The sequence below is a fragment of the Chanodichthys erythropterus genome, chromosome 21, assembly GCF_024489055.1.
Source record: "Chanodichthys erythropterus isolate Z2021 chromosome 21, ASM2448905v1, whole genome shotgun sequence".
In the NCBI taxonomy this organism is placed as follows: Eukaryota; Metazoa; Chordata; class Actinopteri; order Cypriniformes; family Xenocyprididae; genus Chanodichthys; species Chanodichthys erythropterus.
The window spans coordinates 35,537,646-35,557,102 of record NC_090241.1 but is presented as its reverse complement, the minus strand read 5'-3'; the positions used below and the strand labels follow the sequence as shown (position 1 = coordinate 35,557,102).

General features: G+C 34.6%; 1 protein-coding gene across 1 annotated transcript in view; it reads left to right on the top strand.

Moving 5' to 3' along the window:
• Nucleotides 1–19,457, top strand: part of LOC137010751 (cadherin-22-like) — a 120,274-nt gene that overhangs the window by 32,709 nt on the left and 68,108 nt on the right. The window contains exons 3-4 of the mRNA XM_067373035.1: nucleotides 2,981–3,100; nucleotides 13,267–13,434. Of these exons, the coding sequence (XP_067229136.1) occupies nucleotides 2,981–3,100; nucleotides 13,267–13,434 (288 nt within the window). The remainder of the gene's footprint in view (nucleotides 1–2,980; nucleotides 3,101–13,266; nucleotides 13,435–19,457) is intronic.

The following is a 19,457-nucleotide window of genomic DNA, read 5'->3' as shown; positions in this document are numbered from 1 at the left end:
TTTCCTGTTTGAGTGTAAACACAATAAAATAACATTTGCATTTATATAGTTTTTCACTAGTGGCATTACTAGACTCAGGGAGGGCCGTCGGACAGCTTCATGCTGATTATTACCTGTGGAAAATTAAGATAAGTAAGTAATCCCATGAAAGGAAATGGCCTCTGCATCTCAACTCCCAGTTAACAAGAGAAATGCTATCTTATAGTTACATTTTTTAATGCAATGCAGACAGTTTTCAAAGTTATCCTAGAGCAGAGTAGGCGTCCGTGATCTTTTGAAGATCACCATGAAAGCATGTTTTTTTTCTGAAAATGGTTGGCAGTTATTTGTTGTTCTGAATGGCGATATGCAAAGTCTGTTTTCTTGATATACCAGCAAATCTTCCTTTGCCTCCACAGCCCCATTAGGCAAAATAGAGCACTATAAACAAAACTAAACTTGAAAGAGTGGCCGCACACAGAAAATGCCAAATGTATAAGAATACCCTGCAAGGTTTTTTTTGTTTGTTTTTTTTTTCTCCCAAGCGTTTGATGTTCACTTCTGTTCACACCACAGCTCAGACCACGAAACCGATGGAAGGTTAGAGAAAGTGTAAAGCAATCAGACAGATACCGATCGGGGTGTTTGGCTTTGGCAAAAGTGGTTAGCTTTAATGATAAAACATTGTCCTTTTCTGTAAGCCCTCATGGGAGGCAGTTTTGTGACTGAATACAAACAAGATTCTGACACTTCCCGTTAATTAACCTAATTAGCATAGCCCTATTATGTGGCCGGACAGTATCGTGACAGGCCTCTGTGAGAGACTGCAACGATGACCTTTTGCGGACACCGCCAGCTGTCACCAATTACCTGCAGACCGATCGGCCTGAATAAAAGCACTGGAGTTGTCCTTGAGCGCCATTTCTTCGCTACATATGCAGTCACCGTGTCTCTTAAAGGAATAATTCAAAAGAAAATGTACATGCTGTCATCATTTACTCTCCTTGATGTTTCAGGACCTGTGTGTTGCAACCAGTATATAAAGCATCTTAAAGGGCTCGTGACATGAGAATTAAAGTTTGACATATAAGAGATCTTTAAAGGGGTCCTTGATTGTGATTTCAATTATTTAACTTTAGTTAGTGTGTAATGTTGCTGTTTGAGCATAAACAACATCTGCAAAGTTATGACGCTCAAAGTTCAATGCAAAGAGAGATATTTTCTTTTACAGAAATTGCTTTTTGAGGACTACAACAAACGGCTGGTATGGACTACAACAAGCTTCTTCCTGGGTTAGCGACTTCACAAACCCCAACATTTACATAAACCCCGCCCCTGAGAACACGCAACAAAGGGGGCGGAGCCATGTTGGGCTGCTTTAGAGAAGAGGAAGAGTTGTTGTAGTAGAGTGTTGTTCTATTTAACAAACGAGGGTCAATTCAACACAAAAGATAAACATGACGGCACATGCTAGTGGATGAGTTGAATCAACTCCACAGCAACTACATCAATTTATCCACTAACCATTCAGAAACGTCCAGTTTCTAAAGTCAATGGCGCAATATTTTTTCTGTTAGAGCGCGTCGGTAGAAACTGCACCTCTGGGCGCGTCCACAGTGCGAGTTGACTTTGCTTATTACACACAGGGATACGCATCACACAAACATGCCAAATATTAAAAACAAAAGGATTACCGTGTAAAAGAATATTATTGTGTAGGCTACATAAATATAAAAATGTAATGATGAATAGTCATTGTGTGTATTAGAATTAGGATACCTATTTTCAGTTCAGCCTATTACTACTTATAATGATGAACGAAATTGGCTAATTAATTGAACAATCGTGCCAATACACACACATATATATTAACTGACTCATCGCGCGGAGCTATTTGAAAGCCCGCTTTAACTTTGCGCACGAGCAGATCAGTTTCTTCGCTTGAAAAGCTTTTCCGCCAACAAATTCCGCCATGTAAATAGCAATCCGCCATGGCGCGAGTGCATCTCGCTCTTAAAGGGAATGGGAGATGACCCTCTGATTGTTTTATTGAACGTTACACCCATTACTCATTAAGAGAATAGGGACAACCCATTTCAAAAACGGACCCAGCAAAAGTGGATTTGGACACGCCCTGAGTACACCTGTGCCATGCACTTTACACTTTGCGTTTAGATCATTAAAATAGGGCACATTAAGGCTGAACACTGTTACTGACGATCCTCATTTTGGCTGCGTGAGATTCTCCAGCTTTGTTGTTGTTGAGCAAACCGAAGTGTTAAAGCTCCGCCCTCTTCTGGAAAGGGGGCAGGAACAGCAGCTCATTTGCATTTAAAGGTACACACACACACAAAAAAAAACATCCAGTTTAAAGAGCTCTTCATTTTTTTTAAAGTCATTATTCACTGATGATGTTCCTCTCTATGAAACTCTGATTTCATCCAAATCTTATTTTTGTCCACATTCAGATTTTATCAGGGAATACCAACCAGATTTCAGTCTGTTCCGCACACACAGGTATCAGAAGACTTCCATGATACTTTTATGTATTTTTTGGAGCTCAACAGACTTGGTCACTATGAGCTATTGTTGTTTCCTCCAAAATTCTCCTTCTGTCTTCCACTGAAGAGAGAGAAATGTACAGGTATGGAACAACATCAGGCTGAAAACTCCTCTTTTAGACTCTGTGTGCCTTATCTTTTCCCGTCTTCATTCACCAGGCTTTTCGTGCGAGAAGCTTGCATTCCCCCCTCAGGAATAAGGTCCATTAAACTTTATAGGCTGCAGGCTTTGCTTTAGTTAAAATGTGTGACTAAATGTAAATATGTGCTTTGTATTGGGAGCCAGAGGGCTGTTGAGATGCACACAATTGACTCAGAAAATGCATTGAAAATAACATCTCAATGCTCTGGAAACACTTACAACTTGATGTCTACTGTATATGAAATGTTGTCAGTGTAAGTCTCAATCTAATGTAAAACAATTGATGTGTTGAATACAGGTACGTCAGTGATGAAGGTTATGGCCTCAGACGCTGATGACCCGACCTATGGAAGCAGCGCTCGGATAGTTTACAGCGTTCTGGACGGAGAGAGATTCTTTACTGTTGACCGACAAACCGGTAAGCACAAATTAGTTCTCTACATGATCATTTCTTATTGAAAGAGCATATATAATAATGTCGAAAGCCTTTTGCATGTTATCCGCAAATCGGATGCTACTTTTAATTGGCACATTTGCATGCAAACATCGAGTTTTACATGATGACTTCTTCTCACTTTGTTTTTAAAATACAACTTTTCAGTTGACAATTTTTTCGAGTCATTGTAGTGATTTAGCCGTTGATTTTAAGCCACCAGACTCCAGTCATTCTAGTAGAAATAGTTTACTGGTGCTTGTTTCTTTTTATAGACTGCACTGTAATTTAGTGTTGGTTATTTTCCAAGATGTTTGTAAGTGCACCAGCACTGAGCTTTACTACAAAGAGTGCTGTTCTTGGAGTGAAATTTTGTGGTTAATACAGAGTGCAACACTTGGGTTCTGAAAGTAAAAATCCCATTTTAGAGAGATTGATTTTTAGCATTGATGTATTAAATGAGTGTCATCTGCAAGTCAGTTTGTTTTTTTTATATATGTTAAAAACTGACGAATAGCTAAAATTCTTGCGAAGAACTACTACAATCTGGAAGAGAGATCCAAGTCTTTATTCAAGAATTGCCTTAATCATTTTGTAAAAAACAGAAGAAAAAAGAAAAGAAAAAAACAGCTGAATTATTAAAATAACCCCATTCAAAAGTTTGTGAACCACTGATTCTCAATACTGTGTGTGGTTACCTGGATGATCTACAACTGTTTTTGTGTTTTGTGATGGTTGTTCATGAGTCTCTTGTTTGTCCTGAGCAGTTAAACTGAGCTCTTTTCTTCAGAAAAATCCTCCAGGTCCTCCAGATTCTTCTGTTTTCAAGCATTTTCTTTTTCTATTTTTCAACTCTTTCCAGCAGTGACTGTATGATTTTGAGATTTTCACACAATCCCAATCTTTTCACACTGAGGACAATTGATGGACTCAAACACAGCTATTAAAAAAGGTTCAAAGATTCAGAAAATATGATGCATTGAGAGTCGGGGGGTGAAAACTTTTTTGAATTTGAAGATCAAGGCAAGCCAAGCCAATTTAATTTGTATTGTACATTTCAGTGCTTTACATAAAGAGGAAACAAATAAAAATGGAATGCATAAGAAATTAAAATAACAGTAAAAACAGAGAAGATAAATTGAACTTAATTTGTCTTCCGGTAATCATGCAAGTATCTTCTGTTGCTTCCGAAGGGCAGTACTAAATTAAAAAAAAAAAAAAAAAAAAAAAAATATTATATATATATATATATATATATATATATATATATATATATATATATATATATATATATATATATATATTAGGGGTGTAACGATACGCGTATTCGTATCGAACCATTCGGTACGAGGCTTTCGGTTCGGTACGCGGTACGCATTATGTACCGAACGGTTCGTTGGACTGATTAATTACATTTGGAAAATAAAAACGTTTGTGAAATATAATGTTACGCGTTCAACAAGGTAGCCCAATAACCCAAACGACGTAACAGGCAACGCCCCTGACACCCCCGAAGAAAAAAAAACACCAACTTATAAGTTTATGTTATGCTGCGTTCAAACCGAACGCGTCTGGGGCATCTGGAGCATCTGATTTAACGTTACATGTGGCTACTCAGGCAGGCGCTCGCTCACTCAGTACGCGCTGAAGGCTTTTTGCAAAATGGCTAATGTGTTTAACTCATAGACTGTAATTTTTAACAGACCAGAAATAGCCGCCATTTTAGTTTGCGCTGCAGTTCACAGAGTCCTGTCAGTCGGATTTACAGCAGGTGAATTCATCATTTTCTCCCGAAATATATGCAAGTAAGTGGCTGGTGAACTGGAAGAATAATAGAGTAAACTTTATAGTTACTTAGGCCCATTATGTGTGTCTGATATGAATAAATATCGGCAAATTGTACATGAATGGATTGTTATTGCTCCTTCCACTGATGTCTGTCATCAGTGTGCATTTTATAAACTCTAAATATATTGTTTTAATGGTGCTTATGCGTATATAAATGTCTGAAATATTAAAAGAATGAACGTTAAAGAACGTTATGTGGCTGAAAACACTGCATAGTTGTGATAAAACGTACCGAACCGTACCGAACCGAACCGTGACACCAGTGTATCGAACCGAACCGTGAATTTTGTGAACCGTTACACCCCTAATATATATATATATATATATATAATTTTTTTTTCAACAAAATAAGAAAAATTGTGACATCTTCATCCTGTTCAAAAGTTTTCACCCCCCGACTCTTAATGCATCATGTTTCCTCCTGGAGCATCAGTGAATGTTTGAACCTTTTTTAATAGTTGTGTTTGAGTCTCTCAGTTGTCCTCAGTGTGAAAAGATGGATCTCAAAAGCATTCAGTCACTGCTGGAAAGAGTTTAGAAATGCAAAAACTGAAGAATCTGCAGGAGCTGGAGGATTTTTCTGAAGAACAGAGCTCAGTTTAACTGCTCAGGACAAACAAGAGACTCATGAACAACCATCACAAAACACAAAAACAGTCGTGGATCATCAGGTAATCACACACAGTATTGAGAATCAGTGGTTCACAAACTTTTGAATGGGGTCATTTTAATAAATTCAGCTTTTTTGTCTTGTGGACTATATGTAAACATCTTTTGTGTAAAATATCTTACTCAGGACAGTACTAAACAAAAAAAATAACATGCATTTTGAATGATCTCACTTATTTTGTTAAAATTGTTCCTATACTTTTTCATGCAACTGTACACTACTGTTCAAAAGTTTAGAGTCAATAAGATTTTTTAATGTTTTTGAAAGAGTCTCTTATGCTCGCCTACATTTATTTGATCAAAAATACAGTAAAAAATATTCATATTTTGAAATATTACATTTTACTGTTTTCTATATTTTGAAATGTAATTTATTCATCTGATACAAAGTTGCATCATTACTTCAGTCTTCAGTGTCATAAAAATAAACAATATAGTTCTAAAAATCATTCTAAATATAAAAGAATAGTCCGGCACAGAGAAACAATATCAGTGGAATAACTTTCAGAACATTTTTTTTTCCAGCTGATGAACGATAAAAACACTGACAACCAATCAGAATCCAACTTGTTTTGTAGTTATCATTAGAGTTATTGTTAGAGTTATCATTATAGTTATCGTTCGTGTGAATGGACTTTATTTGTAAATGAGTGTGTTTTGAATGCTTTGCACTGCAGTATTGAATAATTGAAAAATAAGAGTATATCATCAGAATGTTGTTCTGCTGGCATGAGGTTTTAGTTTAGCTCTGCAGCAGTGTAAGTAAACATGAACTGGCCGCCTTCATACGGAAGCGTCATCACTGGAATCTCCCGGGAATATCTCAGCTTTTATTGCCCGCGCACATCCCCCAGGGAACTAGCACTAAACTTTTAATGATTTCTTTTTCGGGCCGGCGGGCACGAGACCTGAGAGCACCGGATGATAAATGGCTTTGCTTGTGCCACGTTAGCCGCTGGACTTTTTGCACGCTCCTTCCTTCTGATCTGAGAAGAGCTAGATGAGCTGGAAGTAGATGAGCTGCGTGTTTTGCTCGTGACCCCGTTTGTTTCTCTGAACCTCCAATAAAACAGCATTAATCCCTGGACAGGGCTTTTCTTTCACACGGGATAAATAAAAAGGCTTGTTGAGGAGTTTGATATTAATATCATTTTATTAGATCCAGTGTGTTAGTGGTTTGTGTTTGAACTAAGGGTTCTCATCTCATGTTCTCCAAACCGTTTGATGATATTCTCATTTGCTTCTGCAATTTTCTCAAAGGAGAGGAGCTTTTCAACCTCTTGCTGCACTGAAATGACTAGAGTATGGAAAAGATTCCTACACTAAGGATTTAGTTTGAGCAATTTTCACTCGGAAATCACTAGGAAATTGTGCAAATAATAACAAAGAAATTGCATGAAACGCATTGAATTAAAAGTAGAAAGACTGATATATATATTTAGAGAAAGAAAGAGTCGAGATATTAAGCTGATCTCATTTGTGTTCATCCCGCTCGAAGTCTGACCGTAATCTACTCAGGAACTCCATGTTTCCAGGTGGAGTGCTTTGAATCGGCACAACTTCAGACTGTACTTGTAATGGATCTGACCTCAGGTCAGCAGCTTTCTGTGGTTGAAGAGAGAGAGAGAGGGTGAATTGTGGCTTCCTCTGTGCTCTGGACGCTTAAAAGCAGCACACGTATCTTTAGCAGTGAGCTCTTTGCACAGATGTATTCTGCCACACAAACATTGCCGATGGCTACCGGTTCCTCACTGGGAATGCAGAGTTTCACCGCGGTGTGACTACAGAAGAGAGAGCAAAAGAAATGCAGATAGAAACAAAGAACAGAAAGAAACTGACATCGACAGCCAGGCGAGCGATTGTTTGCTGCACAAACCCAAAAGGAATGCCATGGTTTATGGTTTTGTTTTTTCCCCAAGTAGGTTTTTGACTACAGAAGCACGGTGCATTTTATTATTTTATGTTCAGAATGTTTGAGAATAGTGCTGTTTGGAGCGTGAAAACATGTTCAGGTCATATTTCATCCCACAGTATCATTTTTGTCTTATTGTGACATTATTTTCTAGAAAATTCAGGCACATTTTATCCCAAATTCACATTATTGTAATGTGTCTGAAAAAATAAAAAATATAAACAATAATAAATAAATAAATAAATATATATAATAATATATATATATATATATATATATATATATATATATATATATATATATATATATATATATATATATTATATTATGCAATGTGTATATATATTATATTATGCAATGTATATATATATATTGCATTTAAAAAAACATATAATATAATATAATATAATATAATATAATATTACCATTATGTATAAATAACATTTATATGTAGATTATATTTAATTATATCATTGTTATAATAATAATATTATTGTTGTTGTTGTTGTTGTTTAGTTTGTTGAAAATTATTTGGCTTAATTAATGATGAAAATAATGTCACAGTGCAAAAAACATAAAACAAACAAACATAAAAAAATCCCTAATGTTTTTTTTTTGTTTGTTTGTTTTGCATTGACAGTTGACAGTTTGTAGAGAAATAATTGGCTTAATTGTGATGGAAAGAAAATCACAGTCAGTGCACACACACACACACACACACACACACACACACACACTTTGGGTCTCATTCATGAAACACGAGCGGAACGAATTTTTGTGTAAATTGTGTGTAAAGTGGTTCTGGCGTAAATTTTCGGATTCATTAAAATGTTCGTATTTTCCAAATGTTAGTTGGTATGAAAGAAATCTACACCTGCTCCCAGCCACGCGTAAATAGTGCGTTTAACATCCAAACGTTTTGCTCATTAATAAGGCTGCATTTTAATTCACCTTAATAAGTTACATATTTACACAGCATTTTGAAAAAAAATATTATATATAGTAATTACATACGTTTTTTTCTTTTTACTTTTATTGTGAGAGCCAGTAATAGCATCTGCAAACGGAGCACTTTAATCAAATAATTAATTGATTGATTTCAATAGGGCTGGGCAAACTAATGGTCCCAAATGGCCAAAATCCTTCGTTTGGTGTCATAATATGATGCCCATATATAGTTGTCATTCAGATTTAATGGGCGGGATTTATGGTAATTGAGAATGAACGTGCACGCGTGTCCCATTTACGACTGATTGGAATTCATTAACACACACACACATTTCACTATCACTTCTGACGTTTATGAAGTATTTGTGAATCAGGAGAAGAGTTTTCGGGAAGGTCTCTTTACGCGCAAATCACTCACATACAGGGACGTGCACAGGGGGGTTGCTCAGGTTGCCCGGGCAACTGCCCATATGCCCTTCTCGACTCACGTTGCCCTTCCGAGGTGGAAAAAAAAAATTAAAAAAAAAATCGTACAATGGATGCATAATTTCACGTAGGCCTAGATTTAAAAAAAAAAAAAAATAAATAAAAAAATCGCAAAGCCTCATTCACTTCCATATTTGGGCACCCGTACGAAAGTGAAAGTCAGTAGGGGAAGGGCAAACTCTGTTTACGTGGCTGCAGCGCTGCACGCGACCGGCACCTGAGCTGAGCCTGCATGAGCGGCACTAGAAGGAGATTGTCGCGGTTGTCGGGTGAGACGACTTAACGTTGTCGGAAAGGTGAGTAAGGTTATAATCGTTAACGAAAACGAATGAAAAAACGAAAACTAGGTGGGAAAAAACATCATCGTTAACTGAAATAAAAATAAAACTAGGCATTACAACGATAACTAACCAAAACTGTAATGTGTGTTTGGCAAAACTAACTAAAACAAAATAAAATTATAGACTAAATGTCCTTAGTTTTCCTCTTTGTCAATGTTTTTCATAGAGCAAACGTTCAGCTTCATTTCATTTCCCTGCGTCTCTCACTCACGCGTCTCTCTCACATACTCGCGCACGCACAGCCCCTCCCCTCCGTGCACACCGCGCCTCCATGAGAACGAGTGTTGGAAGCAAGTTCGCGAAAGGTTGGTATCTCGTGAAAACCTTTACACAATCACACATTAAAAAGTGGTATAAAAATATTTTTAATTCTGAATATAATTTTGTCAGTGTGTTAATGTCGACCCGAGAAGCGATTGCTACTTTAGAAAGTTAACTAGAAGCAAGTTTGAGGTAAAATGCACTTGGGGGGGGGGGGAAGTGCCCTTTTTTTAGGTCAGAGCAACTGCCCCTCAAAATTCCTGTGCACGTCCCTGCTCACATATTTACTCGTATGTTTACGAATGTTTCATGAATGAGACCCAATGGTCGTAAAAATACACTTTATTCTATATATAGATTATATATATATATATATATATATATATATATATATATATATATATATATATATATATATATATATATATATATATATATATATAATTTTTTTATATTGCATATACATTTTTTTTAATTGCAAAATATACTGTAATATAATATGTGGTTTATTATATTATATTATATTATATTATATTATATTATATTATATTATATTATATTATATTATATTATATTATATTATATTATATTATATTATATTATATTATATTATCGAACCAGATGATCTTTACAGGTTTTGTGAGAGTTGCTCGTTTAGGTATCACATTGATGAATGCTTTCAAATGAAAAACAAAAAACAAGATGTTTTCAAAGCCGTATATCATTCAAAGTCTCTTTTTCACTTTCTTTTTCTTTCCACTGGTCCTGGATTCAAGATATTTTGGGATTGAAATAAAGACAATGGCACTGTGTTACTCTGAAGGACTGCAATTATCCTTTGTTGCCATGGCACTGGTTAGACACAGGCATGGAAATTATGAGAATGGTAAAGGACACACGCCAGCCTGACACTCCTGCTGTGTTGGCCGTTTATTTATTTCAGATCGTAGAAAAATCAAATTTCGCCTTTTTTTTACCCAAAGAATGGTGGAAAAAGATAAGCACAATCATCACAACCTGTTGCGTATAACCTTTCCCTGCGTTCTCTCTTCTGTCCTGATGTCACGGGAGCGCCACTGGATGCAGCCGATTTGACACGAAATGTGACAAGCCACTAAAAATCACTGTCACTCAAACCACAGGATACAGTTGCAGATGTTACAGTAGCGATGAGTGAAAGATTTCGTCAGCCAGTATCTTACATCTACATTAGAGACTGATGAAATCACGATCAAAGCTTTGTGATTTTTTTTCCATGTCTGTCATGTCAGAGCTGACAAAATGAATGAATGTAACTGTTGATAAGAGTAGCTTGTTATATCTGCACTAATCTATAATCATTTCTACACAGAAACACCAGCTTCATGCTGGTTAGAAATGCAGTCCGATGACCATTATGTTTTGTTGTTGTTGTTTTTTGGTTACTATTGTTTTTATTTATTTATTTTAACACTTCATATTGTCAGACAGTTGACTCTTTATAGGATATTTTTAATCTAATTTAGCTAAAAAATATTATTTATTACTAGCATTTATTATTGGCTTTTTATATTTTAAGTTTGCATTTTATTTTTTGTTTGTTTTAGAAATTTTGTTATGTCCTTTTGTCATTTTTTTATTAGATTTTTAAATACATTTCTATCTAGTTTTATTTTTATTTCAGTTGTTTTAGTCATTTTAGTACTTTAAGCCTATTTTATTTCAGGTAGTGTTAATGCAACTTTTTTAATTTGTTATTTTAGTGTTATTTTCATTAGCCTACTATTATAGCATTTATTAATATTTTGAATTATATTTTTATATTTTCATTTTTTCATTTTAATTTTGTTTCAGCTTTAGTAATTTAATGCACTTCTGTCATTTTTTGAGTTTTTGAACATTTCTATTTAGCTTTAATTTATTTTTATTTCAATTTTAGTTATTTTTGTACTTTAAATTGTTTTATTTAAGTTAGTCACAAAGGCTACATTTCTAATGTTCACTATTTAAAAGTAGTATTTATTATTTACTAGTATTTACTATTTATTCATACTTTATTTTATTTCAGCTTTATTTCACTTATCAAATACTATTTTATTATTTTTATTATGATTTGCAGATGAATTAGCACTATATATATATATATATACATACACACACACACACACACACACACACACATACACACACACATATATATATATATACATATACATATATATAATATATATATATATATACACACATATATATGTGTATGTATATATATATATATATATATATATATGTATGTATATATATATATATATATATATATATATATATATATATATATATATATATATATATATATATATATATATATATAGTTTAATAAATTACCATTATTAATAAGTTCAATTAATAATAATCAAATAATAAATATTTATTAATTTGATTATTAATAAATGTTCACTTTTTCATTATTATATATATATATATATATATATATATATATATATATATATATATATATATATATATATATATATATATATATATATATATATATTATTATTATTATTATTATTATTATTATTATTATTATTATTATTATTATTATATAACTAGTAATTATGTGTCTGATTTTTAATTTCCAACATATTTTGGGTTCATTTTAAGCCAGCCATATAGTCATTTTTAAACAATAGTTGGGTTAAATAAAACTACCCAGCAGGTTGGTCAAAACATTTAACCCAGCATTTTTTTTTGTATACTGATCAGAACTTGACAGCACTTTAATTGCATTATAGTTTCATTAAAAGCATTAGAAGAGCTATAGTCACTTAGGGTTAGTTCACCCAAAAATGAAATTTCTGTCATTAATTACTCACCCTCGTGTTGTTCCTGACCTGTAAGACCTTCGTTCATCTTCAAGATATTTTTGATGAAATCTGAGAGGTATATGACTCGTCCACAGACAGCAATATAATCACCACTTTCAAGGTCCAGAAAGGCACTAAAGACTTTGTTAAAACAGTCATGTGACTGCAGTGGTTCAACCTTAATGTTATGAAGCCACGAGAATACTTTTTGTGCTCAAAAACAAAACAAAAATAACAACTTTACTCAACAATCTCTTCTATTCTGTGTCATTCTCATACGTTGTTTACGTCCAGCACCTCCAGGATCTACGTCAGAACGGTGGCTCATTATTGGCCGGCTCCTGCGTCAGCATCACACGCATGCGTCGTGCTGATCACGTGATCAGCTTTGGCCAATACTTAGCCGGCATTCAGATGTAAACACGGAAGCCTTCGCTGTGCTCACTGCGTCAGCTGTGTAAGGATAATGACACAGAAGAGATTGTTGAATAAAGTCGTTATTTTTGTTTTGTTTTTGCACACATAAAGTATTCTCGTCTCTTCATAACATTAAGGTTGAACCACTGCAGTCACATGACTGTTTTAACGATGTCTTTAGTACCTTTCTGGACCTTGAAAGTGGTGATTATATTGCTGTCTGTGGACGAGTCATATATTTCATCAAAAATATCTTAATTTGTGCTCCAAAGATAAACGAAGGTCTTACGGGTGTGACACATTAGGCTGAGAATTTTCATTTTTGGGTGAACTAACCCTTTAAGCATGTAATATTGCTTGTGTGACCTTTTAACACGCATCAATCCTCCCTCTATCTCTCTCTCTTCTTCTTTCCTCTGGCTTCAGGAGTGATCCGGACAGCCGTGGCGGATCTCGATCGGGAGACGCAAGACCGTTATGAGCTGGTTGTCAAGGCAACGGATATGGCAGGCCAAATGGGTGGTCTCTCTGGTTCGACCACGGTGACCATAGTGATCACGGATGTTAATGACAACCCTCCACGATTCCCTCAAAGTGAGTGTGCATTATGTCACAGGTCAGTCAACCACATGCCGTCAGCCGTGTCCTTTGGGTTGAGTTTGTCTCTCAGAACAGCCGTCTATCAGATTTGATGATGGCTGTGCGGAAAATGGCCTTGGAAATTTAAAATTGTGATTTCCAGGCCTTCAAAAAAAAGATATAAAAGTTGATAAAATGAGTAAAACTTTACAAGGTCTTATTTGTTAACATCAGTTAATGTATTAGCGAACAGAAACTAACAATGAACAACATTTATTCATCTTTTGTTAACTAATGCATAAACTAGCTTTTGATTTTAAAAATGCATTATGGAATGTTTTGACAAACATTTGTTTTTTCATCTTAAGCATTTAATCTTAAAACATTTTATTTATTTATTTAACCCATCAGACTTAGCATGAGTGTCAGTTTATCCATAAATCTGTTGCACACATTGTGTGGAAGAAAAGTAGAGTTCTGATACAGCAACCTTGATTAAATTCTTGTAATTATTCATAGTCTAAATGATTTGTTTAAGTGTTTTGGATAGCTCAAAAGATTGTAAATTCCAGATGGTCAAATATGTATATTTTGCATTGACATTCGGTAGTGCTGAAACAGCACATCATCTCTGCTCGCTTTGGCTCACTTCAGGACGACTGATGCAGTGGAATCATTTGAACAGCTTCAACTATAAACTAATAAAGCACAGATTGCGTCCCTGCGAAGAGAGAATGCAGCATGTGCGCCAGACACAAATTGAAAATCTAAACAATTGAAACAAACGAAAAGACTTTAATAGTGCAGAAGTGATGCAGGGTGTGAGATGAATGTTGCTGCACAGCTAACAGGGATCATTCTCAGAACTTTGGCAAACGTTTTAAAGTTATGAACAAACCTTCTTCCAGTAACGTTGGTACACTCTAAAAAATGCTGGTTTAAAAACAACCAAATTTGGGTTGAAAATGGATAAACCCAGAGATTGGGTTGTTTTAACCTAGTGGTTGGGTTAAATGTTTGCTCAACCTGCTGGTCAGTTTTATTTAACTCGACTATTGTTTAAAAATGACTGTATGGCTGGATTAAAATGAACCCAAAATAGGTTGGAAATTAAAAATCAGACACATAATTACTAGAGGCAACAATAATAATCAAAAGGTGAACATTTATTAATAAGCATTTTAATATATGTTTATTGTTTAATTATTATTCATTAAAAATATTTATAAATGTTAATTTCCAGCATACTTTGGGTTCATTTTAAGCAACAATACAGTAATTGTTTAACAATAGTTACCCAGCAGGTTGGGCAAACATTTAACTCAACCGCTGGGTTTTGTCCCTTTTGAACCCAACTTGGGGTGTTTTTAACCCAGCATTTTTTAGAGTCTAAAATGTTTGTTTAAAGTTAAGTACGACGTTACCAGGTGCTGTCCATGGCGTTGGTGCTGAATTGGTTGATATCGATGGCTCGAGAATCGATAATTCACTCTATACAGGGGCTGCTTCACTGGATTATGTGAGAAATCAGTGTTCTTTATAAAAAGAAGCACTTGAGAAGTAGAAATTGCATTTATCAGGACTCATGGGAGGTTATAAAAGTAATCCAAACTGCAAACTAGATCTATATTGTAATTTATCTATATTCTGGGGGCGCGGAGTGAGTTTAAGGCGACTGTTATTTAGAACAAAGTTTTAATTCCTTGGAGATGTGTCATGCAGCTGACAGACATGTAGGTATCGCGTTTATATCATTGTTTTTTTTATTTTTTTTATTTTATAAATATTCACAAACTTGTTAACTATATCATGAATTTTATGATATATTCCGATAGTAAAATATGTGTAAGTGAATGTGTTTTGTTGTGTGATGAGATTGCACGGCAGTTAGAGCTGTCGGATATACGAAATCTTCCCCGAAATACATAAAAATATGTGGCCGGTGAACTGGGAGAAGAATAGAGTAAGTTATTGTTTCATAAACAATGTGTATCTGATATGAATAAAACACTTTGTCAAATTATAATTGAAAGGGTTATTGTTGCAGCTTCCGTAGGCATCAGTGTAATTTGAATTTAACAAACTATAAATGTCTTTTTTTATGCAGTAGCCTACTTAATTCAAATGTGTATTTAAATGTTAAATGAAACCTAAAATAAAGCGCGATGGGGTTAAAAACAGTGAATAGTTGTGATAACGTTACATCCAACGTCGATCTCTGGATCAGCGCTAAAGCACATTTGAATTTAGCAGTGAGTTGTTTGCATTTTATTCTTTGCCATAATCCTAATCGAACACTGGGTGTATTACAGCTTCAGAATTATATTCGTATTGACTGTCAACAGTGATAAGGTATAGCTAGTGCTCCAGACCAACCTTACGAAAGTATGACTTACAGAAGGTATACTTAACTAAGAACGTTTCGGGAAACACGTATGAACGTTAAGGTACAGCTTAAGGTATAATTCAAGAACGACGTAGAGTTAAGAAGGTTTCGGGAAACCCAACCCTGGTCTTTAATAACATTCCAAAAATTAGTATTTTTATTTTTAAACATTAACATTTTTTCCTGAAAAGTTTTACTTGGATGTTTATGTAACGTTTTTTTACTACTTGTTTCAAAACTTTAAACATTTAAAAAGTAACGTTCCTATAATGTTTGTAAAATTATAATATGGAACGATTGCTTAAAGTTAATGTTAGTGTTCTGCAACTTTTGCATAAACGAAAAAAACATTTTCAAAACATTTTCAAACCATTTAAATTTAATGTAATGCTAATATTCTTTATAGATAAGTCTGATGTATATGTAGGATAATTCAGGGCTACCTATGCATGAAACAATTTTAATGCACAACGTGGAGGTGAAGAACCACCCTTCGCAAATTAAGAGTGAATTCAAATAATTTAATGCACAGCTAGCCAGGGATTGTCCTGCTTATACCATGAACATTTGACAGCATTGACATTTTAAAGCTGTTATTGACATTTGCAGCGCAATTTTTGACCAGAAGTGTAAAAATGCTGGTTATTTTCATCAGTTACGGCTCATTAGATGCAGCATTCTGCCCGCTTTGAATCAGACACAGGAATAAAGTAGTGCGTACGATTACATGTATTTGAATTATCTATCGAGAGAAAGAGATGAGTGATGCATTTGTGAATCACCTGCATCTGTTCAGCATATCTCTCTCTTAAAAATGAAGCTGTGAGTTTAATTACTTCAAAACCAGCAATGTTAATGCCTCATTGATTATTTTATTAATAAAAGTGGTGGGACAGCATTGATAACATGTTTCTGTGCTCCTAAATGTCTCTAAATGTGTGTAGCGTGATCTCCAATCTCTGTGTCAAGTGACGTGTGTGTGTGTGTGTGTGTGCTTCAATGAAAACAGCGTATTAATAAACTCTAGAATGGTGATTAAACTTACTTGGAACTACCTGTGCATTAAACAGTTTTATTGCACATCTTCCAGCCAATCAGATTTGAGAATTCAGACTATGGTATAAGTGGCTTTAAAGGAGTTGTTCACCCTAGAATGAAGGTTCTGTCATCATTTGCTCTCCCTCATGCTCTATGACTTTATTTCTTCAGGCAACAAAGATGCTGGCCATGTTTTTCCGGGCAATTACAATGAATAACACAGGGAGCTTTGAAGCTTTGAAACAAGAGCACTATAAAAGTATCATAAATATATATACATAAAAGTTGTCCATATGACTGACCCGTTATTGATTGATAATCTTCCTCTCTAATGAACTGATTCATTGAGTCAGTGAGATGAAAATAGAATTGGATCAGTCTGAATCATCATGAACAAATCATTTAGGCTAGTTATGTGAACTGGATCTATTGATTCAAAAATGACTCAAATTAATGATTTGTTCACAATCAGACATGAACGTGTGAAGACTAGCTACGGCAATGAAAAACACACAAGGCAAGACTTGAAATATAGTGTATTATTGTGCTGTTTTGACAGTTTGGAGATGACAGTCCCACTTCCTAAATTGAAAAGAGTCGCCAAGAGCATCTTTGTGTCGATAAATGAACAACAACAGAAGTTTTGAAGTTATTATTCCTTCAAATGACCAACTCTGATTGAAAACGAATGGCTTCTTTGTTGCTGCAAATGGCTGTCAGTGTGAACGCCACTAAAGCTCTGCTGTCATTTCTGCAGGTCTATCAAACGTCCCGTCAGTCAGAGCTTGTCAGTCGTATGTGTTCGGTCATAACCATTCAAGCCCAAGTTGAAATCTTGCACCCTTGGAGCCTGAAATGATTCCACTGGCTGAAAGAACTTTTTTTGGCAGGGATTTTCTATTGATTAGAAATATAGCTTGTTGATTTTAGGTAGATCTTATCTGTGTGCTGTACTATCTAGGCTGTTATATTTTAAAATATATTTAAAACTGAATATACACTACCATTCAAAAGTTTGGGGTTGGTAATTTTTTTTAATTTATTTTTTTATGTTTTTGAAATAAGTCTGTTCTGCTTACAAAGGCTGCATTTATTTGATAAAATATACAGTAAAACAATAATATTGTGAAATATTATTATAATTGAAAACAGCTGTTTTCTATGTGAATATATAGTAAATTATCATTTATTCCTGTGATCAAAGCTGAATTTTCAGCATCATTACTGCAGTCTTCAGTGTCACATGATCAGAAATCATTCTAATATACTGATTTCATGCATTTCTTATTATCATCAATGTTGAAAAACATTTTTTGCATGTTATTATTATTAGATTTATTATTATTTTCAGAATTCTTTGATGAATAGAAATCTTTTCTAATATCATAAATGTCTGTAGTGTCACTTTAGATCAGTTTAATGCATCTTAGCTGAATAAAAGTATTCATTTCATTACAAAAATTGCTTGCTTTTTAGTTAGGCTAAATCTAATGCAGAATTTCGTGCTCCCAGTGTTGCATCATCACAATGCCTGACTTTCTTGAATTATAAAAAATAATGAATGACATTATATGAGTAGTGTTACATTCTCAAAGGATATATATATATATATATATAATGTGTGTGTGTGTGTGTGTGTGTGTGTGTAACATATATATAAGGCATAACAATTGACAGATACTATGTTCTAGTCGATGTTGTATACTGTATGTTGTGTGGCTCTGAATAGAGCGGACTGTAATATACATCAGAGGCTCAGACAAATAAAAAGCACTTTGACTCATTGCTCACATCAGAGCCGACCATTTGGGCAACGCTTTAATACATTTCATGTCTGGAAGCGAGACTGTACGTGTGTGTGTGTGTTTGCAGCCACAGCGTATAAAGAGCGATGAAACACATTCGGGTATTATTTCCCCTTTTCTGCTGTTCTTCCGCTCTCCCTTTCCATTTCCTCCAGAGGAAAAGCAGCATTAGCTTTATTACAGCAAAGAGACTCGCTGTAATGCTGTCTCACATGCCCTGATGTCTGTTTTTCTCCATATCTCGATGACTCTCGCCTCTTTTTTCCCCTCTCATTCTCCACAAAAGCCTCATTTATGCCAGTTTTGCTGTAGCGTCTAATTCATTAAGCTGCTTTTTGTATTGTGGGGAAAACTGAAATCTTTATACTCTGCTGTGACACATACTGCACTCAAACATATTACTGTACATTATGTAAAGCCAGGATGCTTATTATAGTGAGGTTTGACATTGTGTTGTGTTCTTGGAAACAGTTTCAGAGTAAATACAGTCGGATTCAGGATGTGAACAGAACATTAATTTACTCCATAGAGAAAACGATTCCTAATGATTGCATATACATCTTTGTAGACGGATGTAGCGGATGATAAAAGATTTATATCTCAAGTAAATGCTATTCTTTTGAAGTTTCTATTGATCAGCGTATCCTGAAACAAAAATATCACCGTTTAAAAATATGAAGCAGCACAACTGTTTTCAACATTGATGTTTCTTGAGCATCAAATCATCATATTAGAATGATTTCTGAAGGATCATGTGATACTGAAGACTGGAGTAATGATGCTGAAAATTCAGCTTTGATCACAGGAAT